The 24,766-nt window shown below is 46.3% G+C and overlaps 1 protein-coding gene across 4 annotated transcripts in view; it reads left to right on the forward strand.

Moving 5' to 3' along the window:
- abch1 (ATP-binding cassette, sub-family H, member 1) overlaps positions 1 to 24,766 on the forward strand; it is a 77,569-nt gene that overhangs the window by 4,206 nt on the left and 48,597 nt on the right. The window contains exons 1-5 of one of the 4 annotated variants that reach the window (XM_041208924.1): positions 12,186 to 12,309; positions 12,945 to 13,104; positions 15,353 to 15,507; positions 17,222 to 17,329; positions 20,844 to 20,937. In XM_041208924.1, the coding sequence (XP_041064858.1) occupies positions 12,188 to 12,309; positions 12,945 to 13,104; positions 15,353 to 15,507; positions 17,222 to 17,329; positions 20,844 to 20,937 (639 nt within the window). In that variant the 5' untranslated portion in view covers positions 12,186 to 12,187. Of the gene's footprint in view, positions 1 to 12,159; positions 12,310 to 12,944; positions 13,105 to 15,352; positions 15,508 to 17,221; positions 17,330 to 20,843; positions 20,938 to 24,766 lie in introns of those variants that run through there. The other 3 variants (XM_041208904.1, XM_041208913.1, XM_041208897.1) reach the window with 3 other exon arrangements.

Raw genomic sequence — 24,766 nt, forward strand, 5'->3', positions numbered from 1 at the left:
AACAATAGGCGCGACATTAGTCGTCTCAATTTCTCTGCTCCTCTCACCCATTCTAATCTGTCTCTCTCTGAACTTACTGCACTCCATTCTCACAGGTCCAACCCCGACGTTGTCATCAAACCTGCTGACAAGGGTGGTGCTGTTGTTGTCTGGCACACTGACCTCTACTTCGCGGAGGCTGAGCGTCAACTCGCAGACACTTCCTCCTACCTCTCCCTGGACCATGACCCCACCAATGAACATCAAGCCATTGTTTCCAGGACCGTCACTGACCTCATCTCCTCTGGAGATCTTCCTCCCACAGCTTCCAACCTGATAGTTGCCCAACATCGGACAGCCCGCTTCTACCTCCTACCCAAAATCTACAAACAGAATTGTCCCGGTAGACATATCGTGTCAGCCTGTTCCTGACCCACGGAACTCATTTCTCGTTATCTTGACTCCCTTCTCTCTCCCCTTGTCCAGTCCCTTCCCAACTACATCCGTGATTCCTCTGACACCTTACTGACACCTTACGTCACATCAATAATTTCCAGTTCCCTGGCCCCAACCGCTTCCTCTTCACCATGGACGTCCAATCCCTCTACACCTCCATCCCCCACCAGGATGGTCTGAGGGCTCTCCGCTTCTTCCTTGAACAGAGGCCCGAACAATCTCCATCCATCACTACTCTCCTCCGTCTGGCTGAACTTGTTCTCACACTGAACAATTTCTCTTCAACTCCTCTCACTTCCTCCAAATAAAAGGTGTGGCTATGGGTACCCGCATGGGCCCCAGCTATACCTGTCTCTTTATGGGGTATGTGGACCATTCCTTGTTCCAGTCCTACTCCGGCCCCCTTCCACAACTCTTTCTCCGGTACATCGATGATTACTTCGGTGCTGCTTCATGCTCTCATCAGGACTTGGAAAAATTTATTAATTTTGCTTCCAATCTCCACCCTCCATCATTTCCATGTGGTCCATCTCTGACACTTCCCTTCCCTTCCTTGACCTCTCTGTCTCAATCTCTGGTGATAGACTGTCCACCAATATCCATTACAAGCCTATCGACTCCCACAGCTACCTCGACTACAGCTCCTCACACCCCGCTTCCTGTAAGGACTCCATCCCATTCTCTCAGTTCCTTCGCCTCCATCACATCTGTTCAAAAACAGTTCCTCTGACATGTCCTCCTTCTTCCTTAACCGAGGCTTTCCACCCACGGTCGTTGACAGGGCCCTCAACCATGTCCGGCCCATCTCCTGCGCATCCACCCTCACGCCTTCTCCTCCCTCCCAGAAACATGATAGGGTCCCCCTTGTCCTCACTCATCATACCACCAGCCTCCGCATTCAAAGGATCATCCTCCACCATTTCCGCCAACTCCAGCATGATGCCACCACCAAACACATCTTTCCTTCACCCCCTCCGGTGGCATTCCGTAGGGATCGTTCCCTCCGGGACACCCTGGTCCACTCCTCCATCACCCCCTACTCTTCAACCCCCACCTATGGCACCGCCCCATGCCCACACAAATGATGCAACACCTGCCCCTTCACTTCCTCTCTCCTCATCGTCCAAGGGCCCAAACACTCCTTGCAAGTGAAGCAGCATTTCACTTGCATTTCCCCCAACTTAGTCTACTGCATTCGTTGCTCCCAATGCAGACTCCTCTACATTGGAGAGACCAAACGTAAACTGGATGACCGCTTTGCAGAACACCTGCGGTCTGTCCGCAAGAATGACCCAAACCTCCCTGTCGCTTGCCATTTTAACACTCCACCCTGCTCTCTTGCCCGCATGTCTGTTCTTGGCCTGCTGCATTGTTCCAGTGAAGCCCAACGCAAACTGGAGGAACAGCACCTCATCTTCCGACTAGGCACTTTACAGCCCTCCGGACTGAATATTGAATTCAACAACTTTAGATCTTGAACTCCCTCTTCCATCCCCACCCCTTTTCTGTTTCTTCCCCCTTCCTTCTGTTTTTTCCAATACTTTATATAGATTTTTTTTTTCCCACCTATTTCCATTATTTTTAAATCTTTTATGCCCCCCCACCCCCACTAGAGCTATACCTTGAGTGCCCTACCATCCAGTCTTAATTAGCACATTCTTTTAGATAATATCGCCAACTTCAACACCTCTGTGTTCTTTTGTCTCTGACATCTTTTGATTATCTGCTCCTATCACTGCTTGCTTGTCCCTACAACCACATCACCCCCCTCCACTTCTCTCTCCCCCCACCTTAAACCAGTTTATATTTCACCACTCTTCTTGGATTCACCCAGTTCTGTTGAAGGCTCACGAGGACTCAAAACATCAACTCTTTTCTTCTCCTTCGATGATAAAAAAACTCCTGCCTTTTCTAGGATAGTTCCAGGTATGAGGGATTACAGTTACATGGATGAATTGGAGAAGCTGGTGTTGTTCTCCTTAGAGCAGAGGAAGTTAAGCAAAGATTTGATAGAGGTGTTTAAAATCATGAAGGGTTTAGATTTGGAGAGAGAGGCCGAGGGGTTAAGGGAGGGAATTCCAGAGCTTAGGGCCCAGGCGGCTGAAAGCACAGCCGCCAATGGTGGAGTGATGAATATCGGGAATCAAGAGGTCCAGAATGTTGTTAAATGTCACTCTGCGGCTTTGTACTAGGCAAAGTGGTAGAGCAAAATCAACTTCTTGAAGCAATACCTCCATTGGATGCACAGGAAGAAATTGAGGATAATTTATAAAATCTCCCTTGTTAGAAATGATTGCAAATAAAATAATATTGGGCATCAGCTCTGAATCAGAGAAAACAAAATATAAGCTGAAGGCTTTCTGAAATAAAACAATTTCAGTAAGAAAGTAAATGCAGAAGGAGCCTTTCCCAAAAAACTGAGATTATAAGTGGACATTAAATGTGCTTCAATAAAAGTACAATGGTTTTCTTCAATTCCTTTTACAATAATTATCATATTTTTAGCACAGAGAAGTCTTTCTCAAGTACTTCAGAGTTGTGACGAGGTGGAAGGAGGAAGACTGGAGGGGAAAGTGGAGAGTGCAGTTGTATCATCGGCTTCTAGGAGGCTTTTTAAGGTGGAGAGAGATGCAGGACAACAAAAAGGTTTACAAAGTGAGTCCCAGAAGGATCTGCTAGCAGTGAGAGAATGCACAGGAAACCAGAGCGGGAGAATATAGATTGTGAGTAAGACATAGAACTGAGGGAAGTTGTTCTAGGGGTTCCCTCATCAACCCTCCCCACACACAAGTTCGTGACACCAGATTCACAAGTGTATGGCTCGAACAGAATGACCAGTGAGACAAGTTTCCTCTGAATATTCACAATTGCTTTACTGAATCACCCACAACCCCACAGTACAAAATTTAAAACGTCCTATTCCCAGACAGAAAGTCTTTGTTAAGCTTACAAAAATGCTTACGCCACACAAAATCCCCCCGACTTGGGTTTAAACTTATAAAAACACAAGCAAAACGCCACGTCCTGTCCTGAAACCTCAAGAAAACATCCTCAGACCAATATCACCAAGATACAGCTGAAACAAGTTATAAGGTACCTGCAAAAAACACCAAGTTTATGCCCAAAACCTTCACCAAACTCTCAAACCAATATCACTATGACATGGCTGAAACTTACAATCCCCAACATGGCTGGTCTGTTCGGTGTAGAATGTAGGCCTGAGTCCAGCCCTGACCCTCCTTCCAACTGTAGCCCAGATACTCAGAGCTGCTCAACTTTTATAATAATTTAATTCAGACATGTCAAAACATACTTCCTGTTGTTCCAATGTCTATTTAGTTTATTCCACGCAAAGTCCAGACAAATGTCATCAGCTCCTGCTGGTTGAAACAATATGGGGTTTTCCATGGAAGATCTATCCAGATGAATATCAGCAGTTCTCATTGTATGAGCAATTCTCCTGCTGTTTGAGGTGACACAGGATATAATTGTCAAAGGTCAGCAGCATTTTAATGTCCTCAGTGAGCACTGTATTCAAACTGTCAATTGTTTCTGTGACATTCTGCAGAACTATTCCTGTTCTACCCCAGCAGTCAGTTCATTGTCACAGGAATTTTACAGAAGTAGATCCTCGAATAACATGACAGTGATCTGCTTTAGCGAGAACAAAGTTGTCAGGCCTGTCATCTAGTGTCGGTTTGTCATCCAGTGTCAGCCCTGTCATCCAGTGTCAGCCCTGCCTTCCAGTGCCATCCTTGTCAGCTGGTGTCAGTTCTGTCTTCCAGAGACACCCTTGTCATTGATTGTCAGCCCCATCATCCAGTGTCAGTGCGGTCTGCCAGTGTCAGCCCTGTCATTGATCGTCAGCCCTGCCTTCCAGTGTCAGTTATGTCATCCAGTGTCAGTCCTGTCTTCCAGTGTCAGTCCTGTCTTCCAGTGTCAGTTATGTCATCCAGTTTCAGTCCTGTCTTCCAGGGTCAGTCCTGTCTTATAAGAATGGCTCTGTCTTCCAGTGTCAGTTCTGTCTTCCAGTGTCAGTCCTGTCTTCCAGGGTCAGTCCTGTCTTCCAGTGCTAGTCCTGTCTTCCAGTGCTAGTCCTGTCTTCCAGTGTCAGCCCTGTCTTCCAGTGTCAGCCCTGTCATCCAGTGTCAGCCCTGCCTTCCAGTGCCATCCTTGTCATCTGGTGTCAGTTCTGTCTTCCAGAGACAGCCTTGTCATCGATTGTCAGCCCCATCATCCGGTGTCAGTGCGGTCTTCCAGTGTCAGCCCTGTCATTGATTGTCAGCCCTGCCTTCCAGTGTCAGTTATGTCATCCAGTGTCAGTCCTGTCTTCCAGTGTCAGTCCTGTCTTCCAGTGTCAGTTCTGTCTTCCAGTGCCAGTCCTGTCTTCCAGTGTCAGTCCTGCCTTCCAGTGTCAGTTCTGTCTTCCAGTGTCAGCCCTGACATCCAGTGTCAGCCCTGTCTTCCAGTGTCAGCCCTGTCTTCCAGTGTCAGTCCTGTCTTCCAGTGTCAGCCCTGTCTTCCAGTGTCAGTTCTGTCTTCCAGTGCCAGTCCTGTAAAAAGTGTCAGTTCTGTCTTCCAGTGCCAGTCCTGTCTTCCAGTGTCAGTCCTGCCTTCCAGTGTCAGTTCTGTCTTCCAGTGTCAGCCCTGTCTTCCAGTGTCAGTCGTGTCTCACAAGGCTCGTTCTGTATTCCAGTGGTATATCTGTGCTGTTCTACATTTGAGCAAAGTGGGAATCTCAGCCCCCGTCCACTGTGTCAGTGTGAGACTGTCAATAACCAATGTTTAGCCTCACACAAATCTTAAGGTGTTCCCAAACAGGAATGTTTTTCCCTTAAGTTAATAGCCATGTGAAATGATATGTGTCTTGCAAGCATTTTGGTGCTAGTGCGATTTCAGATTAACATCATTAAAATAAAAGGTGAATGCCAAGGGCTGACAGCAGAGGGAAGGTTGCTGATGCGTGTGTGCAGTCTGAATAGTCATCATGAATGACAGGAAAGTAGAGTTGAGGCCACATGGTCTTATCAAATGGCAGAGTAGGCTTGAGGGGCCAAGTGGCCTACTCCTCTTAATTCATATGTTTGCCTGTCTCCTGAACCCTCAGAGTTTCCATGGGCACCACAATTTACACCTGGTCTCATCCTTGTTTTCAAATCCCTCCATGGCCTCGCCCCTCCCTTTCCCTGTAATCACCTCCAGGCGCATAACCTCCCAAGATATCCACACTCTCGTCCTGGCCTCTTGAGCATCCCCAATTTGAATTGTTCCGCCACTGGCAGCCATGCCTTCAGCTGCCTGGGCTCTAAGTTCTGTATTTTCCTCCCTAACCACCACCCCCTGCACACACCCCCCCGCACACCGCCGCCCCCTAACCCCCACCCCCCCCCCGCCACTCGCTCAGCTCATTATGACTCTCCTTAAAACCCATCTCTTTGACCAAGCGTTTGTGGCCCGGTTGATAATTGCTCCCGTGAAGCACCTTGAGGTGTTTTATTACATTAAAGGTGCTATATAAACGCAAGTTGTTGCATATCTGTGCAAAAACAGGAATTGCCCACACCAGATAGGATTGTGGATTGGACTCTGCAGGAAGTGGTTTTCTAATACGAGAGTTCAGACAGAGGGATTGTGTGGAAGGAGGGTCGAGGATTATTCAAGGGATGGGGGAGGGGAACTGACAGCTGCAGGTAATCCTCTGGGCCACTGTAACTGTCCAATAGATACAGAATCCAAGAATTGTTACTGTGTAGAAGGAGGCCATTTGGCCCATCATGTCTCTGAGCATTTTAACTTAGTGCCAACCTCCTGCCTTTCTCCAGTAATCCTGCACATTGTTTCTATTTAAATAATCATCCAATGCCCTCTTGAGAGCCTCAGTTGAACCTGCCTCCAGCACACTTCCAGGCAGTGCATTCCAAACCCTAATTACTCGCTGTGTGGAAAAGTTTTTTCTCACCTCGTGTTTGCTTCTTTTGCAAAACGCTTTAAAACTGTGCCCTCTGGTTCTCAATCTGTTTACGAGCAGGAACAGTTTCTCACTATCTACTCTGTCCAGGCCCCTCATGATTTTGAAAACTTCTATCAAGTCTCCTCTTAGCCTTCTCCTCTCCAAGGAAAACAGTCCCAACCTCTCCAATCTTTTCTCATAATTGAAGTGTCTCATCCCTGGAACCATTCTCGTAAACCTCTTCTGCACTTTCTCCAATGTGTTCACATCCCTGCTACAGTGTGGCGCCCAGAACTGTACACATTACTCCAGTTGATGAGTAATCAGTGTCATATATAAGTTCATCATCATCCCTCTGCTCTTGTACTCTATGGCCCTATTAATGAAGCCTAGAATACTGTATGCTTTAGTTACAGCTCTCTCTACCTGTCCTGCCACCTTTAATGACTTATGTACATATACACTCAGGTCTCTCTGCTCCTGCACATCCTTTAGAATAGTATTCTTTATTTTACACTGTCTCTCCATGTTCTTTGTACCAAAGTGTATCATCTCACACTTCTCTGCACTGAATTTCATCTGCCACCTATCTGCCCACTCCATCAATGTGTCAATGTCCTTTTGAAGTTCTACACTGTCCTCACAGTTTACAATTCTCCCAAGTTTTGTGTCATCCGCAAACTTTGAAATTGTCCCCTGCACACCAAGATCTAGATCATTTATATATATCAGGAAGAGCAAGGGTCCCAATACCTACCTCTGAGGATCTCCACTACAAACCTTCTTCCAGCCTGAAAAATACCCATTAACCATTACTCTCTATTTCCCCTATCCCTCAGCCAATTTTGTATCCATGTTGCTACTGTCCCTTTTATTCCATGACCTATAACTTCCATCACATGTCTGTTGTGTGGCACAGTATCGAATGTCTTTTGGAAGTCCATATACACCACATCAATGGCCTTGCCCTCATCAACCATCTGTTACTTCTTCAAAAACCTCCAGCAAGTTAGTAAGACATGATTTTTCTTTAACAAATCCATGCTGACTCTTCCGAATCAATCCAAATTTTTCCATGTGACTCTTAATTCTATCCCAAATAATTGTTTCTAGAAGTTTCCCCACCACCAAAGTTAAACTGATTGGTCTGTAATTGCCGAGCAGATCTTTACAAGTTTTTTTTGAACAAGGGCGTAATGTTTGCAATTCTCCAATTCTCTGGCACCTCCCCCGAATCCAGGGAACATTGAAAGATTATTGCCAGTGCCTCTGCAATTTCCACTCTCACTTCCTTCAGTACTCTTGGATGCATCTCATCAGGTCCCAGTGCCTTATCAAGATTAAGTACCGACAGCTTACCCAATACCTCCTCCTTATCCATTTTAAACCCTTCTAGTGACTGAGTTTCCTCCTCTGTCATCATGACCTGGGCAGCATCTACTTGCTTGGTAAAGACAGATGCAAAGGATTCATTTAACGCCTCTTACCTCTGTGTAAATCCCCTTTTTGGTCCCTAATCAGCCCTACTCCTCCTTTTACCACCTTTTCACTATCGATGCGCTTATAGAATACTTTGGGATTTCCTTTTGTGTTAGCTGCCAGTCTTTTTTCATAATCCCTCTTTGCTTCTCGTATTTGTTTTTGCACATCCCTTCTGAACCTTCTATATTCAGCTCGGTTCTCAAATTGTATTTTCTACCAGACACCTGTCGTAAGCACATTTTTTCTTACAATGTCGGAAGGATACCAGGTGGATGGCGCCATTTCATCAGCAGAGTAAGGAGCTGAGTAACAAAGCATGATGTGGAGGGAGGGCCTACCCAGGGGGTGAGAGTACATGAACGGGAGAGTGAAGGGCTTGTACTGGCATCTACCTCTGCAGCAGTGACCATGAGTTCTCAGTGAAATATTACCTGGTTCAGTTCTCTGGGAACCGTCCAAGGAGTCAGATAAAATCAAAAAAAACAGAAACATTTAATTCCCCCAAAGATTAATGAACACAGCAAAACATTTGAAATAAGAGGAGCTGAAGGATTTCACCCGAGACTAAAACAGAGAAAAGATTTGGAAGTGATCATTGTGAGCTGGGTGAAATGGGGTCGTAAATAAGATAATTTTTGCATGAAGATCAACACCAGTAATTTCTGGACAGATTTCTAAACAGAGTCTGAATTCTCAATCTTGGGTTTGAAGAAACAATTCCTGGGCAGATACTTGGCTGGTTTTGTGAAGCTGTTTTGCCTCAGTAACATGCCGAACTTGAGTGAGTTCAGGAGAGTCTGTGCAGGATAGGTGATTATCAACCAACAATATCATTTTCAAAATCTTTCTTAAAAGCAAATAATCAGTTTAAAATATTTCTGGATTTATGAAGTAGCTTCCAGTCACAAGATAATAGTTTCTTCAAAGAATATACTTTATTCATAAAACTTGTAAAAGTACATTACAGACCAGTTCAAGTTTGACATTACATCAAATGCGATACAGTTCAACTTCTCTCTATATGTGACTCTCTGAGTTGCCTCATTACACTAACAATTACAGCTTATATTTACAACTTTCATTTATATTTCATATCAGGCAATCTCTGTTGCCTGCAGCCTGAGGGCATTAACCGGTTTCCAGCCCCTCAGGGTACCCTAGTGAGTGAGCCTTACACTGTGACCTTTCCCCACTGAGCCTTTGCAGTGGCTGCTCCAAGCTTTAGTGTGCCACTTATCACGTAGTCCTGGTTACAACCGCTTGATAATGCCCCTATTGAGAATATGAGTGGCACCAGAGAGGGATTGAGCAGCTCCCGAGGCTGTGTAAGAGGAGAAAACCCTTTGCCTGGAGAAGTCGAGCATTGTCTGTGGTTTGATTCCTCCATATCACTGAGGAACTGTCTCCCTGTTGTGCAGGTTGTTTGCAGTTTCTGATAGGCTCTGTAAAACTGGGTGAAGGGTCAGCAGAAGAGAGAGAACAGAAGGCGTGGGCCGCTGCGAAACGAAAAATGAAAATGAGCATGAATTGCAGAATATGTGAGTGCTGCACATGCAATAGGCAATCAAACCACTTGGTGGAGCTAAAAACAAAAACAAAAAAACTGTGGATGCTGGAAATCCAAAACAAAAACAGAATTACCTGGAAAAACTCAGCAGGTCTGGCAGCATCGGTGGAGAAGAAAAGAGTTGACGTTTCGAGTCCTCATGACTCGGTCGAAGGGTCATGAGGACTCGAAACATCAACTCTTTTCTTCGCCGCCGATGCTGCCAGACCTGCTGAGTTTTTCCAGGTAATTCTGTTTTTGACTTGGTGGAGCTGTCAGTAGGGAGATAGCTCACAACAGTAACACTGACCCTTTCCCTCTCTGATTAGAATGAGGTGTTGATGCTACAGACTGGATTTCTGCCCTGTTAAATGGTGGAAATGGCCCTTTGACAATAAATGCACTGGATTTGAATTAAGAACATAAAAAATAGGAGAAGGAGGAGCCCCTTGAACCTGCTCCACCATTCAACAAGATCATGGCTGATCTTCTCCCATAACTACACTTTCTCACCCTATACCCATATTTATAACATCCAGGATGTTAAGAAAGCAATTAGGAGAGCAAAGAGGGGATATGAGAAAGCTCTGGCTGGTAAAAGTAGGGAAAATCCCAAGATATTCTATAAGTATATCAATGGGAAGAGGAAACCAGGGAAAGAGTAGGGCCCATTAGGGATCAAGAGGGCAATCTATGGGTGGAGCCAGAGGACATCACTAGAGTGTTGAACAAATACTTCATATCCGTCTTCACCCAAGAGAATGAGGATGAAGGTATGGAACTCGGGGAGAGAGACTGCAAGGTTCTTGAGCAAATTGACATAGGGAGTGACAAGGTATTGGAGGTGTTGGCAGGCTTAAGTGGACAAATCTCCAAGTCTGGATGATTTGTGTCCCAGATGCTGAGGGAGGCAAGTGAGGAGATCGCAGGGGCTCTGACCCAAATTTTTAATTCCTCTCTGGCCACGGGGGAGGTGCCAGAGGACTGGAGAACAGCTAATGTGGTTCCGCTATTTAAGAAGCGTTGTAGAGATAAACCAGGGAACTACAGGCCAGTGAGTCTCACTTCAGTGGTAGGGAAATTATTGGAGAAAATTCTGAAGGAGAGAATCTATCTGCACTTGGAGAGGCAAGGTTTGATCAGGGATAGTCAACATGGCTTTGTCAGAGGGAGGTCATGCCTAACAAATTTGATTGAATTTTTTGAGGAGGTGACCAGGTGTGTAGATGAGGGTAGTGCAGTTGATGTAATTTATATGGATTTCAGCAAAGCCTTTGACGAGGTCCCACATGAGAGACTTATAAAGAAGGCAAATGCACATGGGATACAGGGTAATTTGATAAGGTGGATTCAAAATTAGCTTAGTTGTAGGAGAGAGAGGGTGATGACAGAAGGCTGCTTTAGTGACTGGAAGCCAGTGTCCAGTGGCGTACCACAGGGATCTGTGCTGGGTTCCCTATTATTCGTCATTTATATAAACGACATTGACGACTATGTGGGGGGTAGGATTAGTATGTTTGCTAATGACACAAAGATTGGCCGGGTAGTTAACAGTGAGGTTGAGTGTCTTGGGCTACAGGAAGATATAGACAGGATGGTCAAATGGGCAGATAAGTAGCAGATGGAATTTAACCCTGAAAAGTGTGAGGTGATACACTTTGGAAGGAGTAATTTGACAAAGAAGTTCTGAGGAACAAAGAACCTTGGCGTGTGTGTCCATAGCTCTCTGAAGACAGAGGGGCATGTTAGTGGGGTGGTGAAAAAGGCATATGGGACACTTGCCTTTATCAGTCAAGGCACAGATTACAAAACTAGGGAGATCATGTTGGAGTAGTATAGAGCCTTGGTGAGGCCACAGCTGGAGTACTGTGTACAGTTCTGGTCACCACATTATAGGTAGGATGTGATTGCACTGGAGGGGGTGCAGAGGAGATTCACCAGGATGTTGCCTGGGATGAAACATTTAAGTTATGAAGAGAGGTTGGATAGACTTGGGTTGTTTTCATTGGATCAGAGAAGATTGAGGGGCGACCTGATCGAGGTGTACAAGATTATGAGGGTCATGGACAGGGTGGATAGGGAGCAGCTGTTCCCCTTAGTTGAAGGGTAAGTCACGAGGGGACATAGGTTCAAGGTGAGGGGCAGGATGTTTGGGGGATGTGAGGAAAAACTTTTTTACCCAGAGGGTGGTGACAATCAGGAATGCACTGCCTGGGAGGGTGGTGGAGGCGGGTTGCCTCACATACTTTAAAAAGTACCTGGATGAGCACTTGGCACATCATAACATTCAAGGCTATGGGCCAAGTGCTGGTGAATGGGATTAGGTAGGTAGGTCAGGTGTTTCTCACGTGTTGGTACAGACTCGATGGGCTGAAGGGCCTCTTCTGCACTGTGAGATTCTGTGATTCTGTGATGTTACAGAATGCAGAAAGATGGATGTAGCCCCATGTAATTGGTGCAATAACTACAATCAGTCACTGAGTCAATGAATGTGTAAAAAATTTAAAAATGAAGTTGCCCTAACAATTGAAACAATTATCGCTGGATCTTTAACTTTCTTTTATGGATCTGAGGTGATGGGATAATTGACCATTAACAATTTGAGCTTTAATGTGCAGGTTTGATTCACTGCTCTGCATTGAAAACACATTTTTATGCTTGCTAAGAAACATAAACAATCTTTCCTTATGTTTTAATTTGTTTCCAGTTCTACTGAAATTTATCTTTAATTTCTTTTTTACTTTAGCAGTTTTGATGAACAGGACATTATGCCAATGTATCCAGGCGCAACCAATGACATCAGCCAGCCTGTTATTGAGTGTAGGGGAGTCTGTATGTCCTATAGAAAGCTGAATGTGCTCAATAACCTTAACCTCACTCTGTCACAGGGGAAGATGTAAGTATTGCTGCTGGGTTATATCTGAAAGGATTGCTGTTGCATTATCACAAATTTATTTAAGAAACTTCTTTCAGTTAATTGACCTAGAAGTTCTGGCTTCAAAATTCATTCTCTGCCCCTTTTTCTACTGATGTAATTCAGGCACATAAGCATCCAATATGGGGGGCATTCCAGGCTGGAAAGGCTGAACAATGTGTCCTGGGTCAGTGCCTGAGACGTTAGTCCCATTTGTATCAAACCTGCTTCACCTGGGCTCTGAGCCATTATGCATGCCCAGCTCAATATGGAGGTCACTACACCTCAGGTGTAGCTCAGGCACAGGAAATCACAGCCCAATGAGGATAAGTTTTTTCCCTTCATTTTACACCAGAAAACATGTCAAAATGAGGTGGAATTTCTCCCCCTTTCTAGCTCTGTTGACGTTTTTTTTCAGGCTTGGAGCATTTCCAAAGTTAAGGAGCAGAGAGGAAGTGTGGTGATGTTTTATTTAAACCTCTTAATACAGAAAGAGTCTAAAGACATAACATGTTGCATCCCAGGTTATGGTGAACAGTATAACGTATTCTAGTGAGTTAGCAGGGATATGCAGAATGTGTATGAAGTGTGTGCACTGATAAATCTGTTTCACATAGATACGGACTGTTGGGTCCCAGTGGCTGTGGGAAAACAACATTTTTGCGTTGTGCTTTGGGAAGATTATGCATCTCAAAGGGAACAATTACAGTCCTGGGAAAACCTCCAGCATTCCCAGGACATGAGGTACCAGGCAGGATGGTGGGATACATGCCTCAGGTACAAATCTTCATGTGTCTTTAAACTTTGAAAAGGTTATTAGTTTCAGTGGCTCAGACAGCCAATGATTATATATTCTGTTATAGAAAATACTCATAAAACAGGGAAGCCAGCTTGAATTTCTTAAGGGAAAATTACGTTTAACTAACTTGCTTAAGTTCTTTGAAGAGGTAACAGAGAGGATTGATGAGGGTAATGCTGTTGATGTGGTGTACATGAACTTCCAAAAGGCATTTGATAAAGTGCCACACAACACACTTGTGAGAAAGACTACAGCTCGTGGAATAAAAGGGACAGTAGCAACATGAATACGAAATTGGCTGAGTGACAGGAAGCAGAGAGTAATGGTTAGTGGAAGATTTTCAGGCTAGAGGAAGGTTTGTAGTGGAGTTCCCCAGGGGTCAGTGTTGGGACCCTTGCTTGTCCTGATGTTTATTAATGACATAAACCTTGGTGTACAGGGCATGATTTCAAAATTTGAGGACAATACAAAATTTGGAAGCATTGTGAATTGTGAGGATATTGTAAAAATTCAAAAGGTCATAGGTTGGTGGAATGGGAGGACAAGTAGGAGATGAAGTTAATGCAGAGAAATGGAAAATGATTCATTTTGGTTGGAAAAACATGGATAGACAATATAAAATAAAGAGTACGATTCTAAAAGGGATGCAGGAGCAGAGGGACCTGGGTATTTTTGTGCACAAGTTGTTGAAGGTGGCAAGGCAGGTTGACAGCATGGTTAAAGCATCCTGGGCTTTATTAATAGGGGCACAGAGTACAAGAGCAAGGAAGTTATGTTAAACCTGTATAAAACACTGGTTCTGCCTCAACTGGAGTATTGCGTCCAATTCTCATGTCGCACTTTAGGAAGGATGTGAAGGCATTAGAGAGAGCGCAGAAAAGGTTCACGAGAATCTGGTTCCAGGGTTGAGTAATTTCAGTTATGAAGATAGATTAGGGAGTTTGAGACTGTTTTCCTTGGAGAAGAGAAGGTTCAGAGGAGATTTGATAGGGGGTTCTAGAGAGAGTAGATAGTGAAATACTGCCCCCTTTTACGGAAGGGTCGAGAACACAAGGGCACAGGTCGAAGGTAATTAGCAAAAGAAGCAATGGCAACATGAAGAAGAAGTGGTTAGGACCTGGAAAGCATTGCCTGAGATTGTGGCGGAGGCAGAGACTTTCAAGGTGGAATGAATTATTATCTGTAAAGGAAGAATGTGTAGGGCTCAGGGGAGAAGTGTGGGGAGTGGCACAGCACAGACATGACAGACCGAATGGCCCCCTTCTGTGCTGTGACCATTCTGTGACTCTGGTGGGCGCAGATACAAGTGGGTGATGTATTTTGATAGGAAAAGTGAGGAGAGACAATACAAACAAATGGGTAACAATTTTAAAGATGCAAGAGAGAGAGAGACCTGGGGGTGTTTGAGTGCAAGTTCTTGAAGCAGGCAGGACAAGTTAATAGACCAGTTTATAAAGCACCTTATAAAGCACAATAAACATCAGCAAAAAGGACAAAAACCAAAGAGTTAAATTAAACCTTTTTAAAACACTCATTGTGTACACTGTACAGTGTCATGAACAACACTGAGCAATACCCTTTATGAAGGATGTGAAAGCTGTGAAGAAAGAACAGAGCGGTTTACAGGACTGGGAGACTAGAGAAGCTGGGATTCTTCTCCTTAGAGCAGAGAAGGTCAAGAGGAGATTTGATAGAGGCGTTCAAAATCATGAAATGTTTAGATAGAGTAAATAAGGGGAAAAACTCAGCAGGTCTGGTAGCATCGGTGGCTGAGTTTTTCCAGGTAATTCTGTTTTTGTTTTGGATTTCCAGCATCCGCAGTTTTTTTGTTTTTATAAATAAGGGGAAACTGTTTCAATGGCTGAAGGGCTGATAAGCAGTGGGAACTGATTTAAGGTGTTAGGCAGAAGAACCACTAGGAAAATCCCTTTTGCACAAAGAGTGTTTAGGGTTTGAAATGCATTGCCTGTTAAGATGGTGAAGATTCAATGTATTCTTCGAAAGGGAATTGGATAAATACTTAAAGGTGAAAAAGATTGCAGGGAGATAGACAAAGAGTGGGGGAGTGGGATTAACTGGAACACTCTCTAACAGAGCTGGTGCAGACTGGCTGGGCTGAATGGCCTCCTTTCGTGCTGTACTATTGTATGATCCTATGAAGTTTCTTTGTTCCAAATTGCTCCTGTATGATATCAATAAATACTCATTTGGTTTGACCTCAAACAGGAATTAGCGTTATACAATGAGTTCAGCATTACAGACACATTTTGGTTCTTTGGGCGAATACATGGCCTGAACAGCAAAGACATCGAAAGTCGTCTCTCATTCCTTGTTAAGTTTCTCAATCTTCCTGACAAGAATCAACTTGTCAAACATCTCAGGTATGATAAGTGTATTTGAATTAAAGAGGCAGCAGCTCCTCGGGGAGGAGTGTACCCATCACACCCCCAGCTCCAACCTGTGACTTTGTCTTTCCACAAGTTCCTATCTCATCCCATAGAATTAGCAGTGAAACCTCACCTTGTACTAATTGTGGTTTATATGAAATTTCAACTAAATATCTAATGACCTTTAATATTCCGGGAAGCGAGGGATTGAAATGATATACTCTCACATTTTTCCTGACTTCACTCTCAGAATGAAGAACAAGAGGAGGCAACTTAGAAAAAACATTTCAATTACATCTGGGAGGGGGGAGGGGAGAGGACAAGGTGGAGGGAGGGGGGAGTGGAGAGGGATGCGGGAGAGGTAGGTGAGGGAAGGGAGATAGGGAGAGGTGAGTGAGGGGAGACGGCTGTGGGAGAGGTGGGTGAGGGAAGGGGGAACTGGAGGAGAGGGGGAAGGGATGGAGGGTGATGGGAATGTGGGTGAGGGAAGAGCGATGGGAGAGGGAGAGGAAGGTGGGTGAGAGGGATGGAAGGGGGGAAACAAGAGGAGAGGAGAGGGATAGGAAGTGGAAGGGGAGGGGAGGTAGGTGAGGGGAGAGGGATGAGGCGGGGTGGGGGAAGAGAAGGTGGGGTAGGGAAGGAAGGGAGGGATAGAGGTAATGGGTGAGAGGGATGGGAGGGGGAGTTGTGGGGAGGGGAAGGGGAGGGGGTGGTAGATGAGGGGATAAGGATGGGAGGGAAGGGGGAAGTAGGGGAGGGAGGGGGGAAGAGAAGGGTGAGGTGGGGGAGAGGGAGGTAGGGGAGGGGCGTGAGGGGATGGGGATGTGGGGGAGGGGAGATGGAAGAGAGGGAGGTAGTGGAGGGGAGGGGACTGAGGCGATAGGGGGAGGGGAAGGGAAAGAAGAGGGGGAGAGGGAGGTAGGGGAGGGGAGTGAGGTGATGGGGAGGAGGGGAGGAGGGGAGGGGGAGAGGGAAGCCAGGGAGGGAAGTGAGGGGATGCAGATGAGGCGGAGAGGACAGGGATGGGAGGATGGGGGGTGGGGTGTGCACCTGCTCACTCCTAGTCAGGCTTTCTATAAAGAGGTAAATATGGGAGGTGGAATATTGGGGTGGAGGAGAATTTGATGGGTATAAACTCTATCAAAGCAGCAAGTTCTGGTGTAAGATTGTTAATCTGTTCAGCTGCAGTACCCAGAGGAAAGGAAGGAGAGTGTGTCAGCAGTTTGACACCAAAGAGATGCTTCTGGTCTGGATTACCAAAACATTCATTTAAATTTCAAAACATGCAAATTGCCATCCGAATAATCATCAATTTATACATTTTCTGATACCTAAATGCAGAAATTAAAGTTCCACATTATTTAAAAAGTGAAGATAGCAGAATTGCTGTCACATTTCCAAAGTGTTGTGGTGAAATCCATGTGGAAGATTTGATATTAAAATTAACACTGACCTCCTCCCCAACTCGAACTCCCGCCCATGGCAGGAAATCCACTGACGTTTCCATGGAGCCGAGTTTGGTTAAAGGTTTGGGAAGCTTTTTTGCAGTCAACATGTTTTATATTTAACATGTAGCCACTTGCCTGTCATGTTGTTGTAAGAATCCATTTACATTGGCATTTATCTCCAAGGAGTTTTCTATCAGAAACTCGCTCTAATTATCAATAATAAATGGTTTGATTGATCAGTGGGTTCTGATTTTTCTCAGTGACGGTCAGAAACGGCGAGTATCGTTGGCAGTTGCTCTACTCCATAAACCCCAGCTCCTCTTACTGGATGAACCAACTGTTGGAGTGGATCCCATATTACGAGCCAGGTATTAATTAGGAGCCAGATTATCCAACCTGGAGCTTTTACTGAGAAGCCAAAATGCAGTTTCCTCTCATCGACTTTTACTTGTGTGGAAATTTTTGGGAGAAAATTAAATATTTGTAGCGAATTACATCTTAAAACTGCCTGTTGCAAGTGTCTTTGTTGGGAGTCTTTGTGTCTATCAGCTGTTGGACACAGACCTATCTGGGACACCCATTAGACTCACCTCCCATTGAGTCAGTATTGCTGGAGCTGCTGCTGTGGCTGGGAACTAACCAGTGATGCATAACTGAGGAAAGCATCAGCCCAATGATAGATGGTTACCAGGCAACAGATCCTAAATAGCCCAGGAAAATATTCAGCTTAACAGGAACTTGAGATGTTTATAATAACAACAAAAACCACTTCCATTTATGTAGCCACCTTAACAAAGCAAAACATCCCAAGAAGCTTTACGGGAGCAATTATCAAACAACATTTGATAACAAGTCACATGTGCTCCAGGATGTTGCCCTCCTATCTATCAGCATTGACAATGTGATGCTGGAGGTTGTTAGCTTCACATATCCAAGCTCCACAAGCAGCAGTTTATCTGTCACTTGATGCTGAAATCAACACATGAATTGCAAAAGCTGCAGTTGTTGTCCAAGCTGAGTAAGAGAGTGTGGAACAACAACAATCTGACCGAGAGCACCAAACCCTGAGTCAGCCAAGCCTGCATCTTCACTGCATTCCTTTACAGTAGTGAGACCTGGACAACATATACTAGGCAGGAGAAAAGGCTGAACAGTTTCTACCTTTTCTGTCTTCGACATATCATCAGCCTCTCTTGACAGGGCAAGGTCACTAACTCAGAGGCCCTGGAGTCTGCTGATTCCATCAGCATACACTCATTGCTAAGCCAACGACATCAGCTCTGGCTCGGCCACATTCATCAGATGGATGACGGTCGTATACACACAGACCTTCTGTGCGGTGAACTACCTCTGAGTCATGACCTCCTGGGTGTCCATTTCTCTGCAACATGGACACCTGCAAGCGAGATATGAAGGTGGCGGATATTGATACTGCCAACAGGGCAACAGTCGCTGATGGCTGTGACATGGAAACATAGAAAATAGCAGCAGGAGTAGGTCATTCAGCCCTTCAAGCCTGCTCCACCATTCAATATGATCATGGCTGATCCTCTATCTCAATGCCGTACTCCCGCTCTCTCCCCAAACCCCTCGACACCTTTAGAGTCTAAAAATCTATTTCCTTCTTAAATATATTCAGTTACCTGGCCTCTACAGTCCTCTGTGGTCGAGAATTCCACAGGTTCACCACTCTCTGAGTGACGAAGTTTCTCTTCATCTCAGTCCTAAATGGCCTACCCCGTATACTGAGACTGTGACCCCTTGTTCTACACCCCCCAGCCAGAGGAAACATCATCCCTGCATCCAGTCTGTCCAGCCCTGTCAGAATTTTATGTTTTAATGAGATCCCCTCTCATTCTTCTAAACTCCAGTGAATACAGGCCTCCTCGGCCCAATCTCTCCACAGACGACAATCCTGCCATCCCAGGAATCAGTCTGGTAAACCTCTGCTGCACTCCCTCTATGGCAAGTATATCCTTTCTTAGGTAAGGCCCTCTGGAGGCCGGCTGGTGGAAGGGCATGGAAAGCAGGGAACAGAAGCAAAACTCTCAACTGGCTAAGAGGGCCCAGAGAAAACAAAGGCCAGCAAGTTGTGCACCTCCTCCGCCCACTGTCTTCCTCTGCAGCAAGCGCAGCAGAGACCGCTACATCAGAGCAGGGCCTCCTGAGCCACACCAGGCACAGAGTTTACCACCAGGGCACAAAGCATTGTTTTACAAGATGGGAACCTGCCACCCTTTCCCTGCTTCTGTACTTACATAGAACCTGTTACTTCCCTAACCTTTTCCAATTCTGATGAGAGGTCATTGACCTGAAACATTAACTCTGTCTGTCTCTCCACGGATGCTGCCTGACCTGCTGAATGTTTGCAGCATTTTCAGTTTTTTTTATTTCAACAACTGCAATGTTTTGCTCTTGTATGTTTAATATTTGTATTTAATTGGAATTATATATTGAAATATCTATACTGGGATTCAGCTTTCTTCGTGTTTTCACCGTTGTATGAAAATTCTTCCAGGACATTTTGGCTTCTTGATTTCTGGGTTTAACAGCTTGATGCAGCCTGATTTTATTATCTATTTTAAAGTCTCCTTTTCAGCATTAATATTCCGCTGTGAGTGGGTGTTGAATTGTGATCAACACTTCAGTACAAAGAACTGATAAATAAAACACGTCGTCACTTTAGAGGGGGTAGCTGCTAAAATAGATAAGCTGAATGTGAAACTCAGTCAGAAGTAGAGCCAGGTTCAAGAGAGTGAGTCAGCATCCTGGAAAATTGCCACACAACAGTTACACTTAAAACAGGAATAAAGCAGAAACATATTGTATATAATAAAATAGAACATTTTATCTCAAACCTAGGCAGAGGATGAGGAGAATTTATTTTAAGCAGCAGATTGTTGTGATCTGGAACACGTTGCTTAAAGGGCAGTGGAGGCAGATTTAATAATAACTTTCAAAGGGAAATTGGATAAATACTTGAGAAGGACAATTTACGGGATATGGGGAAAGAGCAAGGGGAGTGGGATTAATTGGATAGTTCTTTCAAAGAGCCAGCACAGATGCAATGGGCTGAATGGCATCCTCCTTTGCTATATCAGTCTCTGATTCTAAAATGCACATCAGTTCATTCAGCATCCAAAAGAGTATTGTCCGACATCCTTCCATCTACAGAAGATGGTGGATGTGCAGCAAACAATCCGTTTCATTGGGGTGTCTTCATATGGTGCACGTCTGCTGTGGCTGAAAAGGACAATCCTTGAGAGACAGGTTCTGCTACAAGTGCCACATATGAAGCTACCAGGTGGCATTGTGGGCTGTTGTTTTTGGTGTTGACACCTGTTGCCAAGTTGCTGTAGCCGCTGGTCATGGTGGTGGTGTATGCCAGCCCACGGGAGGTGTCGCCATTTCCAACAACAGCTTGATATTAAATACATTGTGAAACTTTCAATGTAATCTTTATTCAGTTGGTTGTTCAATTTCTGGCCCCTATTTCTGGGATATTGAAATAGCTGAGGAAATCTCACTGTCTTCATGAGCTGATGTCATTTAATTTCACAGTGAACCAGACCCCATCACACAATGAGCCTGGGCACCCACAATTGGGATACCTGTTTCACAGAAACAGGGAAGTACATCGGGGAAGAATAGGTGCCAGAATTTAGAAAGAGGAACTCCCTTTAAAACCTCACTATTTCTCCAGTTAGGAGTGGACCAAACTTAATGTAGGAAATGGACGCTGGAGTTTCTAACTGAAAATGCTGTTTCCGATAGTTCAGTAGTTCTTTATCAAGTATTAAGAAATATCACAAATGATAAATGAATGTACTTGGTGTATACTTTGAACTTCTTTTTATTAACTTTGCCCCTTTATATTTGGAGGATATGGCAACATCTGGCCGATGTGGTAAAAGATCAAAAAGTATCAGTGATCATAACAACTCATTACATAGAAGAAGCAAGCCAAGCCAACATGGTAGGATTTGTCTTTCCTGCTCTTTGACAATATACTTACCTTTATGTGAATGTCTGAATTAATTAGAATTACCCAACAGTGTTATTAAATAAACTTATTCCATATCATAAACTGAAAAGTGTGTGAATGAATGAAATCAATCAGCCTGCACAGCCTCATTCATAAATTTATATTGATGAGGACAAATTATTTTTTGTAGGGTGTCATCGCACCGGACATCAGCAAGTGTATACAGTCGGTGGGTCTGTGCTCAAAGCTGTGTCCAAAATGTTGCAATATTGTGCAGAAAATTCCAAGATTTCTGAGCAGATATTTCTGAGCAGATATTTCTCACTCTCCACCCACTCCGAACCTAACCAAACCACACGAATAATTCTTTAATCTTTCACATCCCTTTCCCCAATCCCTTCTCCAATCACACTGAATCCCCAGAGCTTTGAATTAATTTGAATATTTGCCTTTTGTTCCTGGGACAGCCTTCATATTCCCAGGACAGATTTCATGGGGCTGAATTTTCTGGTTGGTGGGGGGGGTCGGGAGAGGGAGTGGGTGGGCACGGGTGGGAATTTTCACAGGCGGGCCAATTAAGAGCCGGCAGGCCATCGGGGCAGGCCAGGCCGGAGGTTAGACCATCGGGGCAGGCCAGGCAGGACGTTAGGCCATCGGGGCAGGCCAGACCGGAGGTTAGGCCATTGAAGCAGGCCAGGCCGGAGGGTAGGCCATCAGGGCAGGCCAGGCAGGAGGGTAGACCATCGGGGCAGGCCAGGCCGGAGGTTAGGCCATCGAGGCAGGCCAGGCTGGAGGGTAGGGCATCGGGGCAGGCCAGGCCGGAGGGTAGGGCATCGGGGCAGGGCAGGCCGGAGGGTAGGGCCATCGAGCTCCGGATCCAGTGTCGCAAGCGCTTCAACGACCTGTTCCGCTTAGGAAGGGTGAGCACCACGTTGTTATTGGTCACTTAACCCAGCAGGTAGGCCTTCCCCCGGTGCACAGCACCCACCCACCCCAAGTCTGTGTGTAGTGACTGCATTGAATCATTGATGGCACGTGTCCTTTGCTGGGTAGGCCAGCAGATATTGCCCATGCCGAGGTCACCCTGAGAGGGTGGTGAAGAGATGGGTTCTGCCCCCGCAGCATGTGGTACACTGAGACCCACATGACTGTTGGGGGCGACCTGGAAGAGCTGCACCTAAACGCTGTGCTTGAACTGCAGGACATGTCCAAGTCAGGGTGATGATATGCTGGGAGGGGAGCTTCAAGGGGGTGTGGCAGTGAACTATCTGCTGCCCTCTGTGCTCCACATGCTTGCGCCTCCTTGCTATGGAAGGATATATCGTGTGGTGCCTAATGTGATGTAGGCAGCATGTGTCCAAGGGGGCGGTGGGGGGTGGTGGGGGGGTGGGGAGCAGGCCTAGCATCTTTTTGTGTGTTCAGCAGCAGCGGGGTGAGGAGGCACTGGAGCCCTGATATGTCCCACTCTGGTTGGGGTGGGCCGTGCGCGAAGAGATTCCAGGTACAAGTAGCACCAATCAATGCTCTTCTCTCATTTTCAGGTGAAGAATGCTCATAATGCCGCCGAGCAGGTGAGGACTGGCAGCCTGGCAGTTAGCCATTCTCAGCCACTTCAACCAGGAGGCCCTGGATTTGGAGAGGCGCCTTGCACCCAGGTCCACTGGTGTCGGTGAGGCTGGAGTGCCACAGTCAGGTATGTATGGCCAGTAGTGAGGTCAGCATTGTTCTCCCAACAGCCATTGCAGTGCTGAATGTTCAGTGATTGAAGTTTGCAACATGGCTTGACCATTGCTTATTGAAGGATGAGCGCATAATGATCCGGGGGACAGGGATGAACATTGACATTGTCTCCATGTTAACTGATCCAATGTCCTTGTTCTTCCTTTCAGCATCAGCGGAGCAGGGCTGGGAGCAGGAGCAGCAGATGCCCCATCTTACACCTGAGGGCCCTGAAGTCTCACCAGCGTCACACCATCTCTGCCAGGCAAGCACCAGCACAGATACTGGCACCTGGGTGGGAGTTAGAACATCGGCTAGTGTCCCAGGGCACAGTGGAGAGGGCACTTCACAGTCGCTGGAGGAGCTGGCAGAGACAGAGAGTGCCCATGGCGCCAGCAGTTGGAGGGCTGCAGGGGACCAGCTACATGCTCAGTCGGTGCCTGATGTTGTGCCTCTGGAGTTGTCCACGACGCAGCAATGCAGGAAATGCGGCCGGGTGTGCGGGAGCATCTGGGAGAGATACATGAGGCTATGCTTGGCTTGGTGTACGTGGTGGAGGAGTCTACACAGATGCTTGCTGAAGCAATGAGCCTCATGGCCGAGCGCCATGCATCCTCCATGGAAAGAGTGGCAACTCTCGTGGAGAGGCTCCTCCAGGAGACCCATCAGGGCTTCCTGGGGATGCGCTCTGACCAGCAAGCCCTCACATCGGCATTGACCTCAGCTGGTCAGTGCCAGTGTAGGAGATGGTCTGGGCACCAAGTTTCCCAGCTCAGTGCCCATCCATCCACAGTGAGCAGGGAGGTTGGAAGCGACCTCACGTTGGCGCAGCAGCTGCCTGTCGTCTCTGTGGGCTCCTCTCAGGGCGCTCCAGATGAGGGCAGCATCTCCTCTGCTCCTCTCCCAGTGACCATAGCATCTGGTGAGGCTGCGACGACTGGGGAGATGCCAGCTGTGGAACTGGCAGCTCACTCCCAGGCGGTGCCAACACAGGCTCCAGGGGCCAGAGGACAACAGCCAAGGTCATCGAGGCCAACAGGACAGCAGAGTCAGCAGGTGTCTCAGATGCCACTCCCAGCGAGGGGTCAGCACCGAGATGTAGCACCCGCAAACATAAACATAAGGCACCTTAGGCACAACACGGGGTTATCACTGGTGCTTTTGTGTTGGCCACAATGAGGTCCTTATGATTTGTTTTGATTTGTAACACAGTTGTATTCTTTTTGGAATAACTTGGTTTGCTTGACATTAAATTCAGACATGTCACCATGGTTGAGGGTGCCTCTTTTCTTCTGCAGGTGGATGGTTTCCAAAAATGTTATGAGTGTTTTGTGGAACATTCAGCTTTATTAACAAGGACCTTAGTTGATGTTCCTAACCAGGCAGATTTTGCACTTAGGTATCGAGTATGGAGCCTACAGCCAGGCTTGTCCTGGAGGTCCATATGTGGTGTGTTAGCTGAAGGTTCATTGGATTAAAGCCTCCCGGCTGTCTGTGCCTCCCTGGAGTATGCCTGGGTCAGTGTCTACCCCCTCAGCATTTCCCTGTGTGTGCTCATCCTCGGACTCACTGCTGGACTCATTGTATGCAGCCACAGACACTGTGTCGATGTCTTCATCGTCCACTGCATCCTCCTTTCCCAGCACAAGGTTGTGCAGAGCACAGCATGCAACCACTATCACTGAGGCACGATCTGGGGGGGTAGTGGAGTGCGCCCCCTGAGTGGTCCAGGCATCAGAAGTGCATCTTGAGAAGACCAATGGTTCTCTCCACCACAGCCCTTGTGGAGGCATCGCTCCTATTGTACCGCTGTTCAGCTCCTGCTCTTGGATGGCAGCGAGGCGTCATGAGCCACCTTCTGAGGGGATAACCCTTGTCACCCAGCAGCCATCCATCAAACTGGGCTGAAGCAGTGAAGAGCCCCGGCACCTGGGAGTGTCTGAGGATGTAGGCGTTGTGGGAGCTGCCTGGGTACCTTGCACAGACTTGTAGAATCAGCATCCTGTGGTCACACACTTTCTGCATATTCATGGAGTGGAAGCCCTTCCTGTTGACGAAGGCACCGGGCTCACCTGCTGGCGCCTTGATGGTCACATGTGTA

Source organism: Carcharodon carcharias, chromosome 2, assembly GCF_017639515.1.
Source record: "Carcharodon carcharias isolate sCarCar2 chromosome 2, sCarCar2.pri, whole genome shotgun sequence".
Classification (NCBI taxonomy): domain Eukaryota; kingdom Metazoa; phylum Chordata; class Chondrichthyes; order Lamniformes; family Lamnidae; genus Carcharodon; species Carcharodon carcharias.